Source organism: Sus scrofa, chromosome 3 (genome assembly GCF_000003025.6).
Source record: "Sus scrofa isolate TJ Tabasco breed Duroc chromosome 3, Sscrofa11.1, whole genome shotgun sequence".
Classification (NCBI taxonomy): domain Eukaryota; kingdom Metazoa; phylum Chordata; class Mammalia; order Artiodactyla; family Suidae; genus Sus; species Sus scrofa.
In genome coordinates, this window is record NC_010445.4 from 39,811,642 (window position 1) to 39,837,513 (window position 25,872).

Sequence of the window (25,872 nt, forward strand, 5' to 3'; positions counted from 1 at the left end):
GGGAGGAGACGCCACAGAGAGGGCCGTTTTCCCCCCTGGGCTTGTCACCGGGAGCCTCCGGTGCTCCCACCCCAGGGTCCCTCCCACTGGCTGCTGGTGCCCGGGCACCCCAGTGTTCTCAGGCGGCCTCTCCCTCCCCAAGGGCCATCCGGACTCACAGCCACAGTCTGTGCAGCTTTTATTTCAATCAGGAAGTAATCAAATCTATATACAGTCTAAAAACAGTAGAAAAGGTGAGTAAAAAGGCCCACAGTCCACCTGGAGTCAGGACAGAGTGGGGGGCTGCTGAGCGTCGTACCTGGCACCCAGAGAGGGGCTGGGCACTGTCCTGGCAGTGACGATGACAGGGCCAAGCAGAGGGGGACTCGCTGGGTGCCGGGCAGGGAGGGCACTCACTGCCTGCCTGGCTGAGTCTGCCTGCCTGTCCCCACAGGGTGGGCAGAGACCCCCAGACCAACCATGGGGCCAGCCGGACTGGGACTGGTCTGGGTTGGGCCCAGAGCAAGCCAAGACCTGGCCCAGGTTCTGTTAGCAAGTCCAAACCTGCAGAGGAAAGGCTCCGTTTCAGGGGCCCCTTTGGGCGTCCGGCCCCAGAGCCACTTGCCATTCCTGCCTGCTGTCCCCCGCCACCCGCCCAGGGCTCCCGGCTCCCAACACCTCCCCCTGCTCAGCACGGGCCGCCCCTCTGGGTGGCCCGAACTGAGGCGCTGACCTTCACAGTGCTGTCCACGGCTCCCGAGAAGAGCCGGCCCCGGGACACAGCCAGGGCTGTCACGCTGCCCTGGTGGCGCAGCAGGGTCTGCGTGCAGATCATGTTATCCATGCTCCACACCTGGGGGCACAGGGCACATGAGGACCCGCCCCGGCCTGGCCACCGGCCCTGGGCCCCCCTCTGTTGCCAGGCCAGCTCGCACCCTGAGAGAGCGGTCGTAGGACGCACTGAAGACTTTGGTCTGGTCTGGCGTGGAGATGACCGCCAGGGCGTACACGGTGCCCACGTGGCCCGTCAGGGTTCGCACTTGCTCCTTGGACTCGATGTCCCATACCTGGGGGTGGGCAGGCAGAGGCGGGTCAGAGGCACAGACCGGGGCGGGGGGTGGGGGGCAGGGGGAATGGGCCCAGAGCTGGGCCCCAGCCCTGGGTGCCGGCTCTTACGTGGATGAGGTTCTCGTAGGTGCCACAGACGATGTGGTGGTTCGTCACGGCGATCGAGTAGACACTGCCACCAGACGTCTGCAGGACGTGGATGCAGTCGAGGGTCCGGATGTCCCAGATCTGGGGGCAAGCACAGGCCACTTGGTCCCAGCCCAGATGCCTCACCCCAGGGGTCTCTGTATGCAGGCAGCAGCACTGCCCACCCTGGGGTGTGTGTGAGGGTCTCCTTGGGCCGGCGGGGTCGGGGTAGGACAAGTGGAGTCCCGGGAGCCTGCCAGGGCGCAGGCGCTCGGGGCGGGCGCACCTTGATTGTCTGGTACGAGCCGCTGTACAGGTAGCTCTGGGCGGCCACCAGGGCCCGCACCCAGTGGTTGAGGCCGGTGAGCTCCTTCTTCAGCTTCAGCTCGGTGCCCACGATGTCCCAGACCTGGGGGAGCAGCCGTGAGTGCAGGCGGGCGAGCGAGGGCAGGCGCCGCCACCCGCCGCCCCGCCTGGCGCCCCTTGCCCCACCTTGATGGCTTTCAGGGAGCCGCTGAAGAGCAGGTTGTGCGAGGAGACCAGCGTGCACACCGGGTTGTCGTGGGCCCGGATCGTGTTCACCTTCTGCAGGTTCTGGATGTCCCACACCTGGCAGGAGGGAGGAGGCACAGTGAGCCCCAGGCTCCCGGGTCCGGGTGGGGCGTGGATGCCGCCCGCCGGCCCCACTCACGATGATGGTGCAGTCTGCAGAGCCGCTGTAGAGCCGGCACCTGGGGAGGCAGAGCCACGGTGTCAGGGCGCGAGAAGCCAGCGTCCTCGCTGACGCTGCCCGGGCCAGGCCAAGGGAGCACTGGCTCCCAGGAACCAGCAGCTTGGGCGGGGGGCCAGGGCCACCGCCATGTCCTTGAGCCCAGCCTGGGTTTTCCCGTCTCAGCGAAGGGCCCTTGGAAGTGGAGGCCCAGCCCCGTGCCTGCCTGGCAAGCGTCTGACAGCTGAGCTGAGAGGTAATTACCCTGCCCGTGTTGCTGGCAGTCAAGCTGTTGTTTCCTGTGAGCCAGCATCTCCCTCTCCCTTGCTCCCTCAGACACGCGTACACACACTCACACTTACGCCCACAACACAAAGCCTCAGGACATGAGACAGGAGAGATGTCTGGAAGGGGCTCCCTGGGGGGAAGGGGGGGTCAGGCTGGCTGCTCTGCGGGGCTGTGCCCCGGGCTCGGTTGCAGGTTGGCCGTGGTGAGTCCCCCCCTCCCTCTCTGGTCCCACCTCTGGCCCCTGCCCCTGCGGGACTCCAGGCCAGGGCATGTACAGCTTCAGGGACGGAGGGCTCACATCCTGCCACCCCGTGAGCCCACCCGCCCTGCTCGGTGTCCAGGCTGTCTCCCAGGAGGGGCAGACACCACCCTTCGAGGGCACGTGTGGCCACAGACCCAAGCGCCACGCGAGCCCTGCGGTGGGCAGACACACGTGCCTGCACTCACCCCTGGATGCAGAGTGCCAGCACGATGCCGTCGTGGCCCTCCAGCGTCTTCTGGCACTTGTAGGTGGTACACGTGTCCCACACCTGCAGAGACCGGGGGTCAGGGCAGGTCCCAGCAGGGTCAGACCAGTGGCACGGGGCACCACGCCAGGAAAGATGGCCGCTGTAGGGGGAGGGGAGCCAGTCCATGGGCACTGCCCACCCCGGCCCTGCCAGGCTGCCAAGCTCCTAGGCAGGACCCTGCCCACCTTGATGGTCTTGTCAGAGGAGCCGCTGAAGAGCAGGTCCCCCACTGAGTAGACGCAGAGGCACCAGACCGGGCCCTGGTGACCCACGAAAGTTCCTTTGCACTTGAAGATCTGCTGCGGGTCATAGGCTGCAGAGAGGGAGGGAGATGGGTGAGGGGCCCGCGGGGGCCTCCGGGACAGCAGCGGGAGCGGCAGGCGTGTACTCACATCCTAGGATGCCCGTGTTCAGCCGCGCGTTGATGTGGGACAGCTCGTCCTGCGAGGCCCAGAGCAGAGCAGAGAAGGGGTGGGCGGGGCCCCACGACCCTCCCGGGGCCCCAGGCCTGGGCTCTGCGGGGGACGGGCAGGTGCAGCGGAGCCACCCTCCCCAGGACAGACACCGAATCCTGAGCGGGCACAGGCCCCCTGCTGGGACCCAAGTGAGAGCCGGTCCTGAGTCTGTCACCCCACCTCCCGGCCCGGCCCCACCCGCTCACGTTCAGCATGGACGCGTCTCGCCGGAACTCCATGAGGTCCTCACTGAGCTTGCTCTGGTTTTCGTCCAGGACGTCTGCGCAGCAGGGGAGAGGGCGTCAGGGACCAGGAGCAGGGGCTGCCCCCCTGCCCCCCCGGGCCGGGTGCTCACCGAACTTGAGCTCCAGGTTCTTTTCCAGCTGGTCTATCTTCTCCGAGAGCTTGCCCAGCATAGAGCGCAGGAAGGCGATCTCCTGGTCCTTCTGGGCCAGCGCCACGTGCATCTCGTGGAAGCGGTCGTCCGTCTGCTGCAGGAACTCCTTCAGGCCCTCGAAGCGGCAGGTCTCTAGGTGCGTCTCATATGTGTCCTGGTTCCCGATGAACGTGCACCTGGAGGGACAGGACAGCTGCTCTGCCCACCTGCCACCCAGCTGGACCCCTCCCTCTGCCTCCCCAGCCGCGAGAGTCTCTCTCGAATCCCATCTCTGTGCCCCCTGCACCCCGCAGGGCCCACCGTCTTCTCCACAGCTGCGCCCACCCATCGTCCTGCAGCCGCCCCGCAGTCTGACCACTCGCTCCTGCTCCAAGCTCTTCAAGGGCTTCTCCACCTCACCCTTGGAGCCAGCCGCTGCCTCTTCGCCCAACCCCTGCTCTCACCTCCACCCTGCTGGTCCAGCTGCCGGAAGCCCTTGCCCAGGTCTCTGCCTGACTCGTGCCCACGCATGCATTCGTTCTCAGCTCAGGCCTTCCCTGACCACCCCCAGCTCCCCGACCACTCTGGCCCCTGTCTCCCCGCGGGGCTCAGGTCTCCTTCTCGGCACCTGTACCTCGGTCTGTAATTACACAGTCGACGGTGTGGCTCCCGCTAAGGCCGTCTCCCCAGCACCCAGCACTCAGGCGGATCGCCACCAAGGTTTGCTGAAGGAGGGACCGTGAATGCCAGCCCAGGCACGCCCCCCGCTCCGGCCCGCCTGCCCACGCCCTGGGGGCAGCCCCGTGCGCCCACCCCCGCCCACTCACCCGTACTTGGAGTGGGGACACTTGATGTGCTCGCACTCCTTGAGGTGGGCCTCCAGGTTCATTTTGAGGAGGGGCGGGCAGCTGGGGTTGTTGGGGCACCGCACCGGCCTGTAGTCACAGCTGCCCTCGTGGTCCCTGGGGGAGGTGGCGCGTGGGGCGGGGGCTGAGTCCCCAGAGCTGCTGGGCCTCGGTCCCCCGGGGGCGGTGGGAACGGAAGGGGGCACTTACTTCCGGGCACTGAGCTTGATGGTGAAGGGGCACCCCCGGGGGTCCACCTCGAAGACCGTGGGCTTCCCGCCGCCCGCCGCCCGACAGCCGTGCCTGCAGTGGATGAAGAGCTCGCCGATCTGCTCGGCCACCGCGATGTTGTTCACCACCACCGTCAGCTTGGCGTTGTCCACGGGACACTTCTCTGGGGGGGACGGCACGCTGACCCCACAGGGCACCCAGCCGCCCCCCCCTCCCCCGCTGCGGCGCTGCCCCGGGCACTGGGGCCAGGCTGTGCTGGGGGACCGTGCCTGGGTGAGTGGCAGGCCTGGAACACGCCCCCCCCCGGCTGGATGGGCTGAGCCTCTGCCAGGGCCCCTCAAGAGAGGACGGGGCTGCGAACCTGGGCCCCCAAGAATAACCCCTGGGCGAGCAGGTGTGACAGAGGCCTCTCAGTTGACCTGAGAGCCTGGGGCAGGGGCCAAGAGGGCTGGGGCAGAGGATGGAGGGGCCAGGCCTGCCCAGCCGCTGTGGCCTGAGGCAGCGAGGTGGGCGGCCTTGACAGTGAGGGCGACAGAGAGCAGGCGCTGAGCCTGGAGGCCCCGACCCAGGTTCTGCAGCTCTGCTTGTCAAGGTCTCGAGCCTGAGCCTGCCCTAGTGGTCACCTAGAAACCGGCACCATGGGACAACCAGACAGAAGCCGCTGCACAGCCAGGGGCACCAGCACTACCGGGCCGGGGCTGGGCCGCCACCCCCCGCCCCGTGGGGAACAGGTGGCCGGGCCAGGGCCGGACCTACCTGACTTCAGGGCGCATCTTCGACAGAAGGTGTGCTGTGGAGACAGAGGGCGGATTGGGGCGTGGCTGCAGAGTTGCCCCCACCCCGTGCCCACTACAGAGGGACCTGCCGAGTGGCCAGGCCAGGCCTGTGACCAGAGGCCGAGGCTCCGGGTGGAAGGGGCCTCAGAGTGGGGCCCTGGGCCAGAGGGCAGCCTCACCCCACATGTGGTAATCACAGGGTCCTTGAACACATTGCAGCAGAGCTGGCAGCACAGCTTCACCGAGGGCTGCTCAGCAAACACCAGCGGCTCCTAGAACCAAGCAGGGAAGGGTGAGGGTAGGGCTGGGCTGCAGGCGCAGGGTGTGTCCTGTGGGGAGCCTGCTGAGCCCCAGGGCTGGGCCCCCAGCTGCCCCTGCCCTGGGCTCTCCCTGGGACACAGACGAGCGAGGGCCCTGTTCTCTGTTCCCAAAGCTGGTTGCGGGGCAGCCCCTGGGGTTGAGTGAAAAGAACGGGACGGGGCGGGGGAGGAAACGCGGCCTGAACGCCAAGTCCCCGACGTGGACGCGTGTGGCTTGGGGGCCCCGACCACCCTGCAGCGAGGGTCCCAGCACAGTCTCCTGAGCCCGCCTGGCACTGCACCTACCGGCTCCTCGTCCTCCTCTGGCAGCGAGAAAGTGGAGCGCAGGGACATGCTGGACTCGGAGTGCAGAGAGCGGACGGAGATGGCCGAGTCGGAGCGGCGCGGGGTGCTGATGGGGGGCTGCGGCGGGGGCGGGCGCCGTTAGCTGGCGGAGGGCGGGCCGTCCCAGTGGGTGCGGCGCAGCCCACGGCCGCCGTGGGTGCGGGGAGCCGGTGCAGCGGCCCGGCCTCCGCCTGCCCAGTGGCCCCGGCCCTGGGGTGGCCCTTGCCACCTTTCTTTGTGTAAACGGAGAGGCTTCCTGCGATTCAATTCCGCCAGGACGCGCTTGGCCTGCTTCCTGCTTCCCGCTTCCCGTGAGGAATGTGGGCTGCACGGGGGGCACCTCCTCCAGCCAATCCCGGGGCAGGAGCGGCTGCGGCCCCTAGACCGCTGAAGGCCAGGGTGCGGGAGACTGGCCGGGAGAGGCTGTCCACCTGGCCAGGGACACCAGCCCAGAGGAGCAGGGACCCCCACGCACCCACAAATCCCAGCGGAGCTGAGAGCAGGAGGGAGGCCATGGGTGCTTGCCTCCGCCTGAGCTGTAAGGACACGGATCTGGGGGGAGGTCCCGGGGCAGGGAGCACTGCCTGTCCCTTCCCGCTGTGCTAAGAACCCTCCAGAAGAGCTCTACCAGAGCCCTTGCTGCCCACCCCCCGCCCCCGCCCCGAAGCCTCATTCACAAGCCATAAACCTCCTGCCTCTACGCCTCCCACCTCCACCCCCCACCTCCACCCCCGGCCACCCTCTCTTGGTGCCAGCCTCCCTGGGGCCTCTGTGGGTCTGGGGACTGTCGGATGGTCCCCTTCCTGCTGGCCCCGGAGTGTGGGACCCACTGCGGGCAGAGGGAGGCTGGCTGGGCAGTGCCAGCTCTGCACAGAGGCCTGTGTCCCCAGTGTGCCCACAGACAGGCGCCTCCCTCACCAGGGCAGTGCCCAGCTCCCGTCACAGCATCCCAGTGGCATGTTTGCATGGAAACGCCATGTGAGACACAAGAGGGGAAAGTCAGAGAAAGTGAGTCAGATCATCCCCAGCAGCAGTGGAGACCAGAGGCCGAGGGCAGGTCCAGGCTGGAGCTGGGCCAGACAGCGGGGGCCAGCCTGGCCACTCCCCCTGCCCAGCTGCTCCGTGCGCGGCTCCCACTCCTGCTGAGTGGAGGGGATGCTGCAGGCTCGGGCAGGGGGCGAGGCAGCTGGCCCTAAACTACTGGGGCTGGGGAGGGCCCAGCTCCCCAGGGCGAGCAAGGGGTGGCCTATGGGGGCCCAGCAGCCAGCAGAGACGGTGCCAGGTGGCCACGGCTCAGGGCCCTCACGGCATGTGCCCCCCTCCTTAAAGCCACCAAGACCCGTGGATTCTAGAAACCACAGGCAAGAGTAATTCACTCTGCAGGCCCCGTGCCGACCCCCAGCTTGGGCCTGTCCATCTATCCCCACCTGCTGGGTCCTGTCTCCCTTGTCAGGCCTTCCACGCTTGAAGCCCCTGCCTCTACCTGGCACCCCACCTACTCACCCTTTGCTCAGCAGCAGAGGAAGCTTTAGGAATGGGGGTCTGATCTTGTTACCCTCCTCCTGCGGCTCCCACCCGCCTACCCCCCACGATGGAGCCAAACATGCCTCGACCTGACCTGCAGGCGCCGCACCCCCAGCCCAGCCACCCTGGCCGGCCGCCCCTCTCAAACCCAGTCACCGGTGCTCAGGCCTCAGGGCATCTGCAGGTGCCAGGCCCCTGCCTCACCAGCTCGCCTCACCCTCAGCCTTGAGCTCAGGGTGCTCCTTGCAGCTGGGCCTCCACCTTCAGCTCCCCCCGGGACCTGGGCCCAGAGGGAGGGTGAGCGAGGCGCAGACCTACCATGCTATCCTCCTCGTCCCGTGGGGAGTAGGCCAGGGAGCTGGACGAAGAGGGCGTCCTGCGGTGCTGCTTGTACGTGCTGGTCCCATCGGCTGCAAAGAAGAGGCCGAGGTGCTGTGAGCGGGGGGCCTTGGGGGAGCCCTGAGCACCAAGGCAGGCAGGGGGCTCCTTCGCAGATGGGCCAGGCAGGGCTGGAGGCTGGGCGGGGGTCGGGGAGGCTGCAGCTGCCTCCCCGGGTCCACCCAGTGCCTGGAGCTGCGTCGCCGGGCTCTGCCTACCTCGGACACTCCCAGCCCTGCCACCCACAGGCAGGCTGGGGCTGGGGTGGAAGGTCTTCTTTCAGCCTCTACAAGGGGCACTGTTTTGTCTGAGCCTCAAGATAACCCTGCCAGGTGGGACCTCGGGTACCTCAGTCCCAAGGGGGAGCGTGCGGCGGGGGGGATCGGGACCTCTCAGCGGGTACGCAGTGGGGCCAGGATGGCGGCCTGGTGGCCCAGGTCCCCTCTTCTCCTATGTCCTCCCCTAGTGTGGCCAAAACAAGGAACCGACCACGGGAGGCACATGCCCGCCTCCTCCTGATGTCACCTGGGCTGCTCAGAGAAGACAGTGGTCAGGGGTCCACGTGGGAACAAGAGCCACCCTGCAGGCGGGAGCCAGAGGCCTAGAGTAGCCACCACTGGGCCCCCGCCAGGCCCAGACATCACAACAACCAGCCCTGCTGCTCAAGATCCAGGCTTCGACGGGCTGCCCTGTGACTGGGCCTGCTTCCCTGTCTGTAACGAGGGAGGCCAGGCGAGGCAGCCGTTCGTGCCCGGCCATTGCCTCTGACCACTGCTGCCACTGAGGGGCTGGCCGGGTGGGACAAGGGACAAGGGCGGGACAAGCCCTGTCCCTCTCTGCCTGGGAGCTTTCGACTGCCATGACAGGGTTCTACGTGGCTTTGAAAAGTAGATGAGAAATTAAGGAACAGTTAACTTGGGTGATGCGATTAGGAGGGAAGTCTGTCTGCTTTTTTCTAGGAGGGAACATCCAAGGAAAAAAAAGGGTTTCAAAGCAGCTGAGGCGGTCACCCAGTGGTAAGGCGCCCGTGTGAGCAGATGCACGTGGTGGCCTGGTGACGCTGCTGCCGAGTGCGTCCAGAGGATAACAGGGAAACACAATTAAGAAGCTCATCAGCCCCTGCTGTGCTCCCGTGAGGGGCAGAGAGCTGAAAAGGCAGAACCGGAGAGGCCGCAGGCCTGGTCTGCAGGTGCCTCACCACCTCCCGGAGCCCGGCGCTGGGGTGCACCCTGGCATCCAACTCCCGAGCACCCATGAGCGCTTCCCCAGCCCCACGCCCAGCACGGACCCCAATCCTGACCTTTTATAGGCTGCTAGGAGCCTGGGTGGTCAGGGGTCACTCAGCAAGGAATGGGCGTGCCAAGTGGTGCAGGGGAGGTCGGGTGGCAGGCGCAGGGGTCGGGGGAGCACGTGGCAGCAGCTGGGAGTGGGGCGCAGGACCCGACTCCCCAGCCCAGCCTTGCCGGGGCTCACCTTTTGTGATGGTGGTGACCGCTGAAAAGGCAGGCCCGAAGGTCGTTTCCATTCTGGTCTGGAGAGAGAACAGACGAGACTTGACCTTGACCCCAGACAGGACGTGGACACACACAGACATGTGCCAACAGGCTCTCCTGCTGCCGAGGCCATGGGCGCGCACAGACTCAGACACGCCCGCCGTGCCCACGGCATTGCCCATGCAAGCGAGCGCCACGAGGGGCAGGGACTGCTCGGGAAGCTCCTCTGGGCTGGGGTACGCGGGGTGTGCATTGAGGCAGACCCTACCCTGAGGGTGTCCCCTTACCCCGGTGGCGGTGTCTGGGGTGGGAAGGTTGGCAGGCCCTGCAGAGAAGCGGTTGTAGCGGGCGCTCTTGCCCGCGCTCATGCTCTAGAGAGGCATCTAGGGTCCTCGGGCAGCGTCCCCTGTGAAAGGAGCACAAATGAAGGGCTTTGGAGATGGCGCCGTGGCCCGGTCAGCTGGCAGGGCCCGCTGCACACGAGGCCCGCGCTGGCCTCTCCACCACCGCCAATACTTACAAGGGTGGCTCCGCAGGCAAAGTTCCTTCCCCACCCTCGTCCCAGGTGAGCTCAGGCCAGAGCAAGGGCGGAGGCTCCCATGCGCAGCCGACACTTGGTCCTCCCTTGCTTTAGGCTTAGCCCTTTGGAAAGGCCCACCAGCTCCATCCCAGAGCTGAGAATCCCCCCACCCTGCTCGGCCTGGTCCTCTGGCTCTGAGGCCCCAACGTGCCTGGGGCCACGGCTGGGTACACACAGCACGACTAAGCCACATGCTTGGCAGCTTGGGATCCGGCCCCGCCAGGATTCCCCCCTATCTGCAGGACGGCGGGGATGCTGGCCACGCCCCGAAGAACCTGTCAGGTTGGGGTAACCTGGAGGCCAGCCCCTCACCAGGCTCCTCACACAGAGAGAGCCCCTTTGGGCAGGGGGAGGGTGACGAGTTCCCCCTCTGGACCTTGTACAGGTCACCCACCCCCGGAACAAGGACGGCCCCAGGTCTCATGGGTAGGGTGGCAGGGAGAAGGCACACTGGGACTCATCCCAGGTCTCCGGGGACTCCCACCCCCCAAGAAGAGAGGCCAGGGTGGGCCCTGGGAGAGCTGCCCGGCCCGGCTGTATCCACAGACGAGGGAAGAGACGAAGAAAATGACCCAGAGGCAGCTCCCACTGAGCGGCCTGTGTGACACCGGGACCCACAGCAGCCAGTGGCCAGGAGCACTGTCTCCCCACGGCAGCCAGCTGTGCTTAGAGCCGCAACGCCCCAGCTTGAAGCCAAACTCCCCACGAGGAGGAAGGCCACAGGCTCAGGCCCGCTATCACCAGGCCTGCTGTCACCAGGCCCGCCTGCGCTCTCCCCCACCCCGGAAACCCTAAGCAGCAACCCCTGGACTCCATGATACAAGCAAGCCCGCCTCCCAGTCATTATGACAGCTAGGTTCTTGCTCTCAGGGGCCACGTGGCAGCCAGGGGCCCCCCCCGTGGCCTGGAGGTCCCCCAGATAGAAAGGGCTGCCAAGCCCTCCACCCAGCAGGAGAAGGCGGGACACGCTCTCTGCATCCCCCAACCCCCAGGTGAGTCCAGCAGAGTGCACCGCACAGTTCAGCTGGTTCCGGCACTTTCCACACCAGGCCCTCAGCTAGCGATGGCCATGCCCCCCTCACCGCAAAGTGTGAGCTGGGGCCCACTCAGCAGTCCCCCAACCTGGCCTGCAGGTCTGCAAGGAGCAGGTGGGCTCTCAGGCCTGTGCCCTGCACCGTGCCCCCTCCCTGCCCAGCCCCTGCTGTGTCCTGCAAATGCCACCTGCACCCAGCCTCCCGGCTTTAGGACTCCGGCCTGGACAGGGCAGCTCTCGGGCCCTCTGAGGGCCTCATGGGTCCGGAGAGATACGGGATCCTGAGAGCTTGGCCCTGTGCCCCAGCCCAGGCTCCTGGTGCTTGTCCTCTCATGGGCAGTGCCAGGCCCTCAAGTAGAGGCGCTGAAAACAGGCCTGTCCAGAGGCCCCACTGCCAGCACAGCTGCCGGCTTAGTCTCCACACCAAGCAGGGCGTCTCGGGGGCTGCCCTGCTTCGGGTGAGGACACCCCGAGCTGGGGTGAGGCCCAGACAGCAGGATGTGGTGACTCGCCCCCATCAACATGAGAAGCTCCGCCCTCCTGGGAAACCCGAGGTTGGCTCCTGCCCCAGCACCACGGGGTGCCCACTGTGGGGAGAGGTGTCACAGGGAGGCCACTGGCCGACACTGACCTGGATTCTACCCTCCATCTGCTCCCGCCACCGCAAGCTGTCAGGCCAAGAGGCCAGCTGCTGGCTCCAGGGAACAGCGCCCACAGTCTGGGTGGCTGGGACCCCAACAGGCACTCCCCCTGGGATGCAGCCAGCCTGCCAGCCCCCGTGGGTGCTGAGTGCCCAAGCACCCGTTGCTGCAGTCGGGGAGAGCGGGCGGCTGGCTGTCCCGCCTTCTGAAGTGAGGTCAACAGAAAGGCACGCGGGGCTCGCAGGGCAACATGCAAATTGACTGGAAAGTCCCCAGATGGCCACCAGCAGCCAAGAGCCGTCAGGCCCGTGGCGACAAGGATGCAGGACCCAGTGGCAGACGTCAGGCTGAGCGGCTGTGAACCCAGCTGAGCAGTGAGGGAAGATGGAAGGGAAGCGTTTCCCGGTTCACAGGGTTCAGCCCGGGCAGGGTGGGCGGAAGGCAGAGATTGCAGCATCCAGGGCATCTCGGATTGAGCAAGACACCCGCCACCGGCCTCGGGCAGGTCCCGGGGCGGGGGCAGGGCTGTCTTTCGCAACGGCAGTCTTCCTCTGGCCCCGGGGGCCCCAACCCCAACACATGGCAGCCCAGCCCAGGGCTCCCCTGGCTGAGGCCATGGGGCGGCTGGGCCCAGTTGTCCCGGAGGGGTGCCCTGCCCTTCAGGGGAGCTTTGGACCCAAGAATCCTCAGCCAGCTCAGACCTGTGGGAGACCGGGGTTGGGGGCGAGCCCGGCTCCCCTCCCCAAGTCCTTCCACCTCCGGGCCGGCCAGGTCCCTGCCCTGCCTGTTCCCTGGTCCCCCAGGAGGGTCCAGCGGAGGGGCTCAGAGGTTCTCGCCCTCAAAGAGAAGACCTCCAGGTCTGAATGCAAATGGGGCTGAGCCTCCGAGTAAGGCTGGGGGGAGAGGCGGACCACGTAGGGTCTCCTCCCTTGCCTGAGCCTGGGTAAAGGCTCAGGGGTCCTTGTCCACCCACATCCATGTCTAAGGGGTGCCCTCACCACCCAGTGTGGAAGCAGAGACCCACCTGAAACACCCCAGCCTCTGCACTTCGCCTCCCACCCCCTACCCCTTTTCTTCAGAAAAGCGCCCCCCCAAGTCCCCTTCTCCAGCAGCCTGTGCAGGAGGACAGCCCGGCTCAGGAACTGCCTCAGCCTGCCCCCTGGGGAAGCCCAAAGGGCCCTGCTGGGGCCTCACCCCCAGGAGTGGGGGACACAACCCCCTTTCCCTTGGGAAGTGCCCAGAGGGGGTGTGGGTCAGGCCTGGTAGGGGTCCCCCCCCACTTGGGTCCCATGGCCGGGCTGGCCATGCTGGAGCTGGGTCCCCTGAATGGCACATGCTGAGCCAGCCAGGGGGGAGACAGTCCTATAACCGCCACCCGTTTGGTGATGGCTGCCCCAGGGAAGGGCACAGGGGCTCAGGACTCCTCAGCCCCTCCTGCCATGGAGCTGTGGGTGGCCAGCTGGCTGAACTGCGACAAGGCGCAGCCCCTGCCCTGGGCCCCCCGGCTCCAGCCCCGGCCAGGCTGCCAGATCCAATCGTCAGGCCCGGTTGCCATAGCAAAGCCACACACTTCCCTGGGCTGTTCCCTGGTGTCCCCTTAACGTGGCTTTTCCATGCCGAGCAGGCAGGGTGTGATGTCACAGATCCCCTAGCAGCTCAGCAGGCCTTGATGTGAGACCCCCGGCCTCCCTCCCTCCCAGCGCTCAGCCCAGGCCTTGGCCCTCACTTTGATGCCCTTCCCCTGGCACCCAAGCCCGGGCTCCACGGAGGTTTCAAAGGGGCCAGACCAGACACCTGCTGTAGCCTCCTCTCCCTGGCATTCTGCCCTCCTGCACCCTCCATCCAGCTTCCTGGCCTCTCCTGTCCAGGTCCAGCCTCCCCAGCCCCCTCTGCTGGAGGGAGGGACTCTCCCCTGCTCTGCGGCCTGGCCTTGACCCCGACCTGGCAATGGGGATGGATGCCTTCCCTCCCCCACCCCCCTTGGTGCCAGTCTCCCAGTCCTGTCCTTTCTCCCCGCATCTGACAGCCATGTACAGGTGGGGACCTGGCCCAGCCAGGAGGACATCCATGGGGCTTCCTGGAGGAAGGGGTGGCCAGATCCAGAGCAGGGACAGAATGTCCTGGAAGAGGCAGCATCCATCCTCCGATCTCAGCGCCCAGCTGCAGGGCCACGTCTTCCTGCCCAAACCCTCCCTCCAACTCAGTGCCCAGCCTTGCCCCGACTACAGGGGAGGAACTGGAAAGCCAGTCCCTGGCTGTCCTAAATCCGTGAGTCTGAACCCATGGAGACAGGACCTGGGCCTTCACCCGAGAGCCCAGTGGCTGGCAATGCAGGCCCCAGTCTGTACCTCCGTGCGCCCTTGGCCGTTTTCTCATCACTCCTCTGTGCCTTCTGTCTCCTGCGATTCCCTGTGGAGGTCGGGGAGTGCAGGCCCAGTCCCTGGACCAGGGCCCCTCCTCGCCCAGCCACACCCTCCAGCCCCTGCTGTGGCACCACCACGCCCTCACCCTCAGGTCCTAGTCTTGGCCAGGCTGCTCCTCCCACCCAGGTACCCTCCCTAGGTGCTCCCTGGATCATTCAGCCCCTGAAAGGCATCCAGACAGCCCGCCCCCTCCTGCACAGGGCGGCGGAGGGCCAGGTGGGCACAGTGACTTCAGCCCCAGCCCCACTGCCCAGTTCCAGCTTTGTCTGATGCCACGCTCCTCCCAGCAGCAACCATTCCCCTTCTGCCCCAGGGCCGCCCGGCACACACAGAGGGCATCTGTTGAGAGGGCCTAGTGGGTCCCTCTGGCCCGAGGCCTGAAGTCCTAGGTGCCCACCCAAAAGTGTTTGAGTTCAAATCCCACTTTTTGCCCTTAAGCAAGTGTGTGACTTCGAGCCAGTTGCCTGCCTGGTGCTCAGATTTCTCACCCAGAAAATGGAGCGGATGTACCCAGGTCTGGAAGGGACTGGGAGAGAAGCCATGCCCATCAACAGAGAAGCCTCCACTGGCAGCAACTCCTTCTTGGGAACTGAAAACGGAGGCCCAGAGGCTACCCCAGGTTCAGCCAGCCACGGAGAGAGGTCACGCGGAGGTGGACCAAAGCCGTGTCCCTTCTGTTTCCCCTGCTGCCACCGGCAAATCAAGGAGCCCCACCATGCATGTAAGCCAGCCCCACACCAAGCCAGGCCAGCGAGTGGCTGGAACACGGGGTATGGGCTGCCGAAGCCTCCCAACCACTCTGGCCCTTCGACTGTGTCTCCTTCCATCCCCCGAGCTGCCCATTTCTTTGTCCAGCCAGCTGGCCAAGGGGCATGCCCACTGCATCCCAGGCCCTATGCTAGAGAGAGGGGACATGGGGACAACTGACAAAGACTCTGACCCTGGGGAAGCTAGGAGCCTGGTGGGGGAGGCAGAGGCTTGGAAGTGGTACTGAGCTCTCTTTGACCTGCCAAAGGCACTCTTCTGTGGGTTCCTCTTTCTCCTAAGTCGATACCGAAAACTCTGATCTTCTCCATTCCTTTCCAGAAAGACACAGCCACAGCGGACTTACGGAAGGGAGCCTCAGTTTGGGGCCCTGCCTTCCCACCAGTTGTCTCATTCAGTCAGGCGGCCCATCTCCCTGCTCTCCCCCAGAAGGAGCATCTGGCTTCCTGGAGATTATGCTGCGATAGGATGCAGGCACCTTGAGACACAGGGACTGGGGCTTCCATGGGCAAACCTGAACGCCCAGAGCAGTGCCAGTGGGGATTTGTGATGGGGGGGGGCAAGAAAGGAATGAGGAAGAGGGAGGCCACGCACTTGGCCAAGGCCCAAGCCAGGTGAGAGGGCCTACGTGTGCTTGGGGGGGGGGGCGACCGGAGAAGGGTGGGCTGACGGGCTGGGCAGCACAGGGCTCTGAGCAAGGGGCGCAGCGATGCTGAGTGGCACCCTTCCCCTCCTCCCAGGGCAGGGTGCCATCCGGCAGGACCCCAGACTCGGCCCCAGCTGATGGCCCTGGCCTGGCTCAAGACAACCAGGCCAGGTCAACAGACTTGGAGAGAGGGCCCCACCCCCCTCTTCCCAGCCTCCTCACTCTCACCGACTTCCCCACTGAAGCCAGCGGGCCTCCTCCACACACAACCAGAGGCTTCTTACTGGACTTAGACCTGATGGCCGCTCTCCTGTGCTGGATCTCCCAACAGCCTCCCTTGTCAGCACAGGACAATCCCCGTGAGGCCTCCCCGACTTCACCTCTCCCTCCTTGCTGGTGTCTGCCAAGCTTTCTCACTCTAGGCCTTTGCATCTCTTGCTCCCTTTGCTCAGCAAGCCCTTCCAGAAACTCCCCAGGCCAGACAGACTGCTCACTGCACCGCCCCCTCCCCAAGCCATTCAAGAGCCCCCCAGGACTCTCTCAACGCCAGGTTTCTTTCTTTCGCGGCACTTATCACAACCCCTCAGGACTGTCTCTGTGTATGGTCAGTCCCCCCCACTTTCTAGATCCCTGCTTCTCAAAGGGGGAATGCATGGAAATGTTTGGAGACATTTTTGGTTGTCGCATTGAGAAGGACAGGATACTGGTTTCTAGAAGGTGGCGATCAGGGACGCTGCTCAACATTCTACAAGGCACGGAAGGGAATGATGGCCACGAAGTGTCAAGAGTGGTGAGACTGAGAAACCCTGCGCTCAGAGAAACCCTAAGAGCCTAAGAGAACGAGGGTCACACTCTCCGTAGTCTCCCGGCGCCTATAACAGTGCTGGGCACCCGGCGGCGATCAGTAAAGGCAGGAAGAAGGAATGAATAAGGAGAGTATGGAGGAAGGGAGCGAGCGACGGACCAGCTGATGGACAGACAGGGAGATCCCGGCGGGCCTCAGCCCCGCCCCCCAAACGCGACCCCCCCCCCCTTCCCGGGCCCCCAACACGCCCTCTCCCCCGGCCCCACCGCGCGGCCCCAAGGCGCGAGCCCCAGACCCAGTACGCCGCGCAGACACTCACCCGCCCGTGGCCGCTCGAGAACGGCAGCACCACCCTCCCGCTTCATCGTGCCCCTCGGCCGCTGTCCGGGAAAGGGACTGGACGCTCGAGCCGGAAGCGCTCTGGCGCTGCGCCCGCCGGGATTCGTAGTTCCCTGGCTCCCGGGACCCGCGGCGGCAGCCTTACGGGAGGTTCTTAAGAAACTATGACTTCCGGCGGGCTCTGACGTCGCAGAGCCGGATTGGTGACTTCGGAATCACTCTATGTTGCAGATCGGAGTCTGATTGGTTTTGTACATCCGTCGTTCACAGTTGGGTTCAATGGCCTCTGCAAAAGGGTGGAGTTTCGGCTGTCAGGTCCAGGAGACCGCCCCCAAAAGAAATGCCAAGGCGCGATTGGTAGAGACCGGGGAGTAGAGAGCGGAGCGTATCAGCGGTGAGGAGGGCAAATACTTCCGCCCGGCTTGCCCAATCGCAGAGGTGAGGCAGTTTCTATAAAAGCTTGAGCCTCGCACCCTCGCATTCTTTCGGAATCAAGGAAGAGATCGGTGTGCTCATTCTTCCTACCTCTGTGCACCACGGTCCCGGGAGGACCTGGGCCCGAGGTGGGCCGCGGAGGTGGCCTAAACCCGCCGGCCGACCTAGCCCCCAGGTCCAGCCTCCGTCTGAGCTCCTCCGTGGCCCTCAGCATTCTATACGTTCCTGCCCCCACTTCCCAGTTCTGTCCCGAACCTCCAGCGGTACTTCTCCCTACAGGTAAGGCTGGGCTGGGCCTGCTTACTCCTTTCAGCTCTGAGCCTATGATGAATTGCTTTGACTTCTGACACCTCGTATGAAAGCTGCACGTGCAGTCTGATTATTTTTGCAAGACTGAGGCTTCAGGGTGAGCGCCCTTAAAAGACCTGGGGGTGAAAACAGGCCTTGGCAGAATTGGGTTTCGGTCTACATTTGGGCGCTGTCTGTCTTTCAGGAACATCGGTGACCTGGCAGAAGACTGCGAGGCAAATCATCCATGGGGGCCTGGTTAATAAGGTGGGAGTCCATGTCTGTCCAGAGTGCTCAGCAGTGAAGCAGAGGTGGTGAGTTGATGGGAACGCATGTGTTTCACTCTCACACCTGTTGGTGTTAGGAACGGAAACCAGACCCGGGTGAGTCAGAACAGGGCATTAATCATCGTCCAAAACAGGACGCCTGCTCCCAAGGAATAGGAGGATAGAGCTCCCTTGAGATCCTATACTTTGCTTTCGCCACTGAGGCACTCTGAGATCCAGAAACATCTGCCCTTCAGGCATATGCCATCTCACTGGCACATTTCCAGAATGAGGCTAAAACCCGGGACAACCAAAGGTGGAAAGGTGATACACCTCTATATGCCTCAGGACCTCAGGCCCTAATCACATACTGGAAGGAGGGATCCCCTCCTCCCAACTGCAGCCCCCTTGGAAAGGGCCATAACCGGTCACCTCTCCACCCCTACATTGGTCTGTGTTTCTGGACCGGAAAGCTGGATAGACCACTCCCCAGCTAAGGCGAGCTCCAGGAGAGACCAGTGGGATTCCCCACTACACCTGCGAGCCACTTGGAGACTTCCGCTAGCCCTTAAGCCTCGGCTAAGTAGACATGTCCCTCGTGATCGGCAGTAGACCAGGCCTAGTCTCTGGACCCACCCCTGGGAATGGGGACCAGTCTCCTAGCAACACTTAGACCCTCGCAAACCATACCTGCTACCCAACTGAACACTCATAGTTGGTATGTCCAGCCCGTCCCTGGACATTCTGGGCCACTGTTCCAGCCCAACTAGTTGCCAAAATCCGACAAACGCCCCTGGCAGAGGAGTGGCATTTGGGGCAAGGGGAGAACATTTTTTTGCCCTTGGTGTCAACAGTTGGTGGCATTAAAAGCCAAAGCCTCTGCTTTTTCTCCCAAGTGAGTTTTTTCCCAGCTGACTAACTTGCCCCAGGAAACCTTCCCCATTTGCGCTGAGAAAAGTGGGCCTGGGAAGCATGCAGAGGTCTGGGTACGGGGTAACCTTGGCCATCAGGACCAGGAAGCACAGGGCCATGGAGGGTCTGTCAACTTGAACTGAGGCCCTGTGACGCTCCCAAAGCTGACACTATCTGGCTGTCTTCGCTTAAGCTTTCCTCTAATGCCGTCAGCCTGTCCTCGAGCACTCTCTTGTTTGGGACGACGCAAGAATCACAGTGTCCTGGCTCCTCAGCCAGACAAGGTCACCACCCCAACAACCTAACCTTGCGGTGGGAACCCAAATGAAAGGCCCTCTACCCTGAAGATCAGGCCCGAAACGCCTCCTGACACATAAATCCATTCCCGAGTAGCCTCGCAGCTGCAGGCTTCGCTGCCAAGAGGATGAGTCTCACCAAAATCTCAAGGGCTTTATCCGCTTTCTCATCAAGGACCTGTGCCCTGGGGGACGGGACTATCTAAAGGAAAAATGCTGGACTTCCTGTCCTGGCTCAGCGGTTAGTGAATCCGACTAGGAACCATGAGGTTGCGGGTTCAATCCCTGGCCTCACTCAGTGGGTTAGGGATCCAGTGTTGCCATGAGCTGTGATGTAGGTCACAGATGCGGCTCAGATCCCGCGTTGCTGTGGCTGTGGTGGAGGTCGGCGGCTACAGCTCCAGTTGGACCCCTAGCCTGGGAAATAGGCCGCATGTGCAGCCCTTAAAAAGGCAAAATTAGAAATAAATAAAAACAAAGGAAAAATGCTGCTTCTGCTATAATCAGTCAGGGCTGGTCCAGGAGTGCATCAAGGGTACTGGCATCCTGGGGTTTCCCACCCCGTGGCCTGGCTCCAGCAGTTCCAGACCAAGGATACTAGTCACCCCTAGATGGCTGTTGTTCAGTGTCTGAGTGTAGCAAGAGTCGGGGTGCCCCATGCTACCAGGAAGTAGCTAGGTCACTTGTCGCCCAAGTTCCCCAAAGAATTGGGTCCCCTGGAGTTCCTAGAATCCGACTAGGAGCCATGAGGTTGCGGGTTGGATCCCTGGCCTCACTCAGTGGGTTAGGGATCCGGCGTTGCCGTGAGCTGTGGTGTAGGTCGCAGACGCAGCTTGGATCCCGCGTGGCTGTGGCTGTAGGCTGGTGGCTACAACTCTGATTAGACCCCTAGCCTGGGAACCTCCATATGCCACGGGCAGGGTCCTAAAAAGATAAGAAGAAAAAAAAAAAAGAATTGGGTCCCCAAGCTCTTGAGGGAGGAGCGTGTCAGGTGGAATCAGCCCTAGGGATCTGGTCATTCAGCAAAGGCAGGAAGCCTATGGTTACATAGGTGCGAGGTGAGGGGCCTTCTGGGAGACTTGCCCGCAACCCACTCCCCAGGCAGATGGGGCGTCCTGCCAGAAGATCCAATAGGCCCCACGCAGATGAGGCCTGCGCGGGAGCGAGGGGATGCAGAGGAAGCCCGGGGCCTGCGCTCTCACGAGGCCAAACTTTCTCTTCAATAAACACGATTACACTTTCTGACCTTTTTGGTGCATCCGCTGCTTCAATTCACTTGATGAGAACCCAAATGACAACACAGCTGTAACGTTTGTGCCCCAGACGCCGCCGCGGGACCCCTGGCCCCTCCTTGGCCGGTCTCGGTAACAATGGAAGGTTATACCACTGACTGCCACCTATGTGGACTGCCTTCTCCTATTGATGGTAAGGCCAAGAAAGATTTTTTGTGTGTGTGCCTTTGCCCTGGGGTGGGACCCCAGGCATCATTTTCTTTGAATGGACAAGGCAGACATTCCAGAAAACTTTATTCACTAAAACTGGAAACAAAAGCTCTCCATTGAAAGACTGACCTGGAGATGTTAGTACAAGGTGGAGTGGCCTGACCGTGCCAAGTACAGGCCTCAGGGCCATGCCCAGTGTCCCTCTGCCAAGATGGTAGCAGCAAGGGCTGCCAGTCCTAGTTTCCTTGGCACTTCTGTGATGTCCCACGTGCCCTTCACAGCATCACAAGGCCTCCTGGGGGGTGGGCTGGCAGCAGGCTGCTCTGGTCCTTGGCGTGAAGCGCGGCGCCGGCTGCCCAGGCAGGGGCAGGAATGCAGCTGAAGATGTGGTTCTCAGGGCGTTAGGCACTGTACACGTGCAGGCACCCGGTGCCCACGAGGGGGCAGCAGAGCGCCATGGTCTGGAGGCCCCGGCGTGCCCCTCCCATGCAGAAGGTGGTGGCTTTTCTGTGAAGGCCTTGGGGGCAAGGACCATCTGGCGTCCCGCAGCCCTGGTGTGTTGACCACACCGAGGCTCCAGATGGCTGCCCAGAGGAGGGAAGGGCCATCTTGGCCTGAGATTGCTGGACGCCGTGGGATTGACGGCTGGCCGGTGAAGGCAGGGTGTGTGGTTCTGTCCGGCCTTCCAGGCAGATGCCCCAGTGGCCGGGCCCAGCCGGCTTCAGGGTCTGCAGCAGGAGGCCCCCCGGCCCTCCCTCTTGACATAGTCATGGAGCTGAAAGCGAGGCTCGCTGGGGGCCTTGGTCAAGCGCTGCTTCAACTCCCTGTGGGGCAGGGGCGGTCATGGAACAGGGGGGCCTGTACCCCCAACACGGAGGTTCAGACCTTGGGAACTGCCGAGACTTACTTCGCTACGGCCGTGAAGGCCAAGTCCACATTGAGGCCCGTCCTGGCACTGGTCTCCATGAATGGCAGCCCAAACTCCTGCAAAGAGCCGTGGGCAGCCTGGCAGGGCAGCCCAGGCCCGCGGCCCCGGGGGTGCTCCCCGCTGCCCACCCAGCCCCACTCACCTTGGCCAGCTGCTCCCCGTCCTCCCTCCTCACCACCCGCTCCTGGGCAGAGTCCACCTGGCACAGGAGTCCGAGTGAGAGCGGGTCCTGGGCTGGCTCCCCGACCGCCCTCGCCCCTGCAGGGCCGGTGGAGGAGGCCGCCTGGGCTGCTCACCTTGTTCCCCAGCAGCAGGAGCACCACGTCACGCTGGGCGTACTCCTGGATCTCCGTCAGCCAGGCCTGTGGGTGGAGAGCTGAGGCCAGGCTGGGGCACCCTGTGCCCCTCCAGGACACCCGACAGCGGCTGACAGGAGGGCCCCAGAGCTGGTGCCATGCAGGGGTGACCCAACATGGGTCGCCTAAGGTGGGGAGCTGGAGGGTTAAGGTCGCCCGGGCCCTCGTTCAACCTGAGCAGCCATACTTGGGCCACCAGGAGCCCATAAGAGCTGCCCCTTCCCACTGTCAGGGTCCTCAGAACCCTGATGCCCTCTGTTCCTGAGGGAGGTTGGGGGCTGGGCAGCCTGTCTTCCCCACTGGGATGGAAGCCACTGACCTGGATGCTGTCAAAGGAGGCCTTGTTGGTGACATCATAGAGCAGCAGCAGTGCTGGGGGTAGAGGGCCAGTGAGGACTGCAGCAGAGCCCCGAGTGGCCCCCTGCCACCCCCCCCTCGGGCACTGCACCCTCCACACTGCTGCTCCTCACACCCAGGGCACCTTCCTCCAAGCAGAAACCTAGGGAGTTTGGCCAGCCCAAGCTCACCATGAGCGTCGCGGTAATAGGCGTGGGTGACACTCCGGAACCTCTCCTGCCCAGCAGTGTCCCAGATCTGCAGCAAGAGCCCCGGTCTGGTGGTCAGGGCTGCCCAGTCCCTCCCAGGTGCCCTTGCCCTCAATGCCCGCCTCCCCCGTCACCTCTCACCTGCAGCTTCACCTTCATTCCATCCACGTCCAGAATTTTGTTCTGCAACACAAGCAGCCAGCTCCAGCGAACACCCGGGGCTGAATCCATGGATTCAGTGGGGCGTGGGCATAGATGGATTCCCAAGCGTGGGCGGACAGGCAGCTCCAGGGCTGAGGGCCCCCGGCACGCCTCGGAGTTAATTACCCTGTGGGCCCCTCAGCTGCTGGGGTCTGCCTCCAGTGCCCACCTCTGGCTCTGACTACCTCACTGCCCTCCACCCTCTCTTGAACCCAAGTCACAGGGCCCACCCAAGTCCCACATACCTCCTACGGTGACCCGAGCACAGAGGGTGCCTGGGCTGCTTCCACGCAGGTGGTTGTCCTCATGGGCTTGGCGATCGCTACCCTCTAGCCAGCTGTGTCCAGCTTGGGGCCACGTATCTACTGCCCTCGAGGGTCCCTTGTCCCCACAGACCCCAGTCAGTCCCTGAGTCCTGTTGCTCTGTGCCAGCCCCTTCCGCCTCTGCAGTGCCGGGCCCCAGCCGGCCTCCCTGTGCCCACTGCACCCTGCACGCTGCTCACAGGGAACCAGCCCCTCAACTCTGCACAGGCTGCTCCTTTTGCAAGTGGCTCCATTTGCCAGGTGCACGACTTCTTGGAAGTCACCCACTGTTGAATCTCAGGCCTGTTCCCCCTCCACAGAGGAGACAACCCGGGGGTCTTGTCACACGGCTGCCCTGATTATTTTATGAGTGACTTCGTGCAGAGCAGAGAACCGAGACTGGCCCAGAGGAGAGCTAAAGTGTTTGTTAATTTAAAAACTCTCCCCGCCTGGACGGTGGCTCCCTGAGGATGGGGGCCAGTGCCGTGAGCACGGGGCCGGAACTCAGGGGGTGGGCGTGACGCGCTCGCTGGCAGGCAGCGCTCCCTGGCTGGGCCCTCCCAGTTTGGGACCAGAGACAGGGAGTGGCCCAACCCTGGTCCCCATCTGCCAGGGTGGGGGCGGGGGCTGCTAACCGCCAGCTGAGGCCCTGGTGGCAGGAACGTCACCACCTCCCTCTTCAGCAAGCTCCTGCCGTCAGGGTGCTTCCAGGTCTCTGGGAAACCAAGCCCAGCCATCTGCCCAGCTGCAGGGAGCCTGGGAGGGCATCCCACTTTCCCCAGTGCCCCCCCCAACGGGTGTGAGCTACCACACCTCACCACCTGCCCCAGAGCCGAGAGGGAGGTGAGAAGGGGGAGGTGAGGCCAGAACAGGCAAAGGACCAGCCTAAACCTTCCCCTTCTGGCACCTCCACCCTCACTTCATCCCAGGGGACTTGAGGGGATCTTTCCCCCCCAAAACAGGCTAGAAAGTGGCTCCCCAGACTGGAGCGAGCCCCGCTTCCCAGTCCCCAGTATGGCCCTCCCTCCCAGCTTTCTGCCGACTGGGTCTAATTAAAGAGTGAGAAAAATGCAAATTTGGGATTTGCTGAGAACACACCAGCGGAGTTGAGACTGAAGCCAGGGCCCTGCAGCTAAAGCTGTGGCCTCGTCATTCCCCCGTGACCCCCACGGGCCTCTGGGATGAGGTGAGGAGGGCCCTGGCAGGTGGTAGCTTTTCCCCTGAGCCTCCTCACCCAAGGGCAGGGACTTGTCCCCTACCCTGGGCCAGGTGTGTGCTTGGGCTCCATGGCCACATCTCTTGAAAGTCCTGGGCACGACCCTCTGTACAGTGGAGCCACCATGCTGGCCTCCCAAGTGGACATGGGTCTTGAGTTCCCACCACCTCGGGGGCACCAACACCCACCTCCCCCAAGGCACTCGATACAGCCCCCAGGCTCATGCCAGACCGGGACAACACAGGGATACCATCTCCGCTTCGGTCAGATAGAGCCACACTGGACTCGAGGACACTTGGGGTGTCAGGGGCAGACTGCTTGGTGGTCAAGGTGTCCCCCACCTCAGCCACCTTGACTGTGGGTGCCGGCTGGTCCAGCCAGGCGCTCCATCTTGTCCATGCCACAGGGATACTGGAGAACCAGCTGCCTAAGGGTGTCTTGAGAACCAGTGAGCTGGTGTCCAGGCCCAGAACATGGCTGGGCCTGGTCAGTGCTCGGGACACCAGCCTCCACTCTTACCCGGAAGTCAATGCCCACGGTGGAGATGAAGGTCCCTGCCAGGAAAGCCCCATCCTTGAAGCGCACAAGCAGGCAGGTCTTCCCCACGCCCGAGTCCCCCACCAGCATGACCTGGGACACGAAGGCAAGGCAGAGGTGACCTGGGTGCTGGCCCACCCAGAGCGGAGTCTGGCCTTCCCTGAGCTGGCCAGCTGTGGGTGAGGGACAGGCGTGGAGGGGGCTTTCTTAAGTCTTCAGGTCCAGCAGGGCCTGGGGGAGACACAGGACTGGATGTCCAGCTTGTACCTCGAGAAGGTTCTGTCCCCTCTCATCACAGTGGCCCATCTTAACCAGTGGGGAGTGGAGGCAGCTGCCTCCATCCAGGGCACAACCTGGGCACCAATCTTGATCTGGAAGGGGTGCATTTGAGGCATAGTGGGGAGCAGAACCTGAGGGTTGGCCACTGGGGACTTTCTGAGGGGTCCGTGGGGGCCTCTGTGCCAAGGGGCTTCTTCCAGTCCCATCAAGATTCTAGACGATTTTGTCAAATGAGGGCAGATCGTGGCATGAGGAGGGCCCGGCCACGTCTGTGACAGGGAGGGGCAGTCAGGCCTCCTCTTCTCCCCCAGCCTGTTGCCGAAGGCTCCCAAACCCAAACATGGGCCTGCCACCGCAGCCCCCCACAATTCAGGAGCTTCTGCTTTGGCCTGAAGGCGGCCCCAGCGCCCCCCACCCAACTGGCGAAGCTCGCAGTCTCTCCCGCTAAAGAGAGGAGACCCGTAGACCCGGGGGTGAGCGAAGGCAGCATATGGGAAATGACGAGCCTGGGGCCTGGGTGCGGGCGGGAGTGTTCGGGAGCAGGGAGCGGACACCTGCCAGGCTCTGACTTCCGCAGAACCCCTTGTCCGCCCTGCCAGCCGGGTGAGGGGTTGGGGGTAGGGGACCGGCCTTGCCATATGTTGGGTATCCCAAACCTGGGTTTGACAGCTGTGTGCGTGTGTGCGATGCAGCGCGCCAGCCATGCCAGCTGCGGGGTGCCGCTCCAGCCAGCTCCGCACTTAAGGTCCACAGGGCCCTGCACCTTTTCCCGGGACCCCCTCCCTGCTCAGCTCCAGCCGGACGCCACCTGCTGCGCTCGCATTAGGCTGGGGGTGCCACGCTCACCTTGAAGGCGACGTCGTAGATGTCGCCGCCGCCGCCAAGCGAAGACCGGCCGGGCTGCGGGGGCCCGTTGGGCGGCGCCTCCGGGCCAGCGCGCGCAGTCTCGGGGCGCACCGGCCGGGGCCCTTTGGCCGCGGGCAGTGCGGAGGTAGCGGGCGCGCTGCCTCCCTTGCTCTTGGGGGTCTTTTTCCTGGACATGGCGGGCGGGCTGGAAGGCGCTCAGTGCGCTCCCGCTGCAGCCGAGGCGCCCTGGGCCGCCCTGCTCCCCGCGCCCTCGGGGCCAGACCGGGACCCGAAGCCGAAGCTGTCCCGCAGCGGCGGCGGCGGCGGCGGCGGCATCCCGGGCGCTCTGCTCTGCGCCGCCCCGCCCCCGCCGCCCCACAGCCCCTCAG

General features: G+C 64.1%; 2 protein-coding genes across 5 annotated transcripts; both read right to left on the bottom strand.

The window, feature by feature from the left end:
- On the bottom strand, positions 162-16,809 carry TRAF7 (TNF receptor associated factor 7). 4 transcript variants are annotated; one of them, XM_003124733.4, is made up of 21 exons: positions 16,614-16,809; positions 9,689-9,807; positions 9,382-9,439; positions 7,849-7,940; positions 5,968-6,084; positions 5,542-5,634; positions 5,343-5,376; positions 4,566-4,749; positions 4,338-4,472; positions 3,490-3,707; positions 3,341-3,414; positions 3,072-3,120; positions 2,865-2,992; positions 2,618-2,700; positions 1,865-1,904; positions 1,666-1,782; positions 1,460-1,582; positions 1,156-1,275; positions 915-1,046; positions 713-832; positions 162-543 (listed from the first exon to the last, which is right to left on the bottom strand). In XM_003124733.4, the coding sequence occupies exons 2-21, from the start codon at positions 9,767-9,769 to the stop codon at positions 529-531; spliced, it is 2,013 nt and encodes a 670-aa protein (XP_003124781.1). In that variant the 5' UTR covers positions 9,770-9,807; positions 16,614-16,809; the 3' UTR covers positions 162-528. The 4 variants fall into 4 exon arrangements, with proteins under 4 accessions (XP_003124781.1, XP_005655226.1, XP_013843282.1 ...); XM_005655169.3 differs by having other exon boundaries at positions 4,344-4,472; positions 16,614-16,788; XM_013987828.2 differs by lacking the exon at positions 16,614-16,809 and adding an exon at positions 11,646-12,016.
- On the bottom strand, positions 20,340-25,869 carry RAB26 (RAB26, member RAS oncogene family). The gene is made up of 9 exons (XM_003481110.2): positions 25,484-25,869; positions 24,341-24,451; positions 22,243-22,284; positions 22,084-22,150; positions 21,876-21,928; positions 21,497-21,562; positions 21,343-21,399; positions 21,180-21,256; positions 20,340-21,096 (listed from the first exon to the last, which is right to left on the bottom strand). The coding sequence occupies exons 1-9, from the start codon at positions 25,676-25,678 to the stop codon at positions 20,994-20,996; spliced, it is 771 nt and encodes a 256-aa protein (XP_003481158.1). The 5' UTR covers positions 25,679-25,869; the 3' UTR covers positions 20,340-20,993.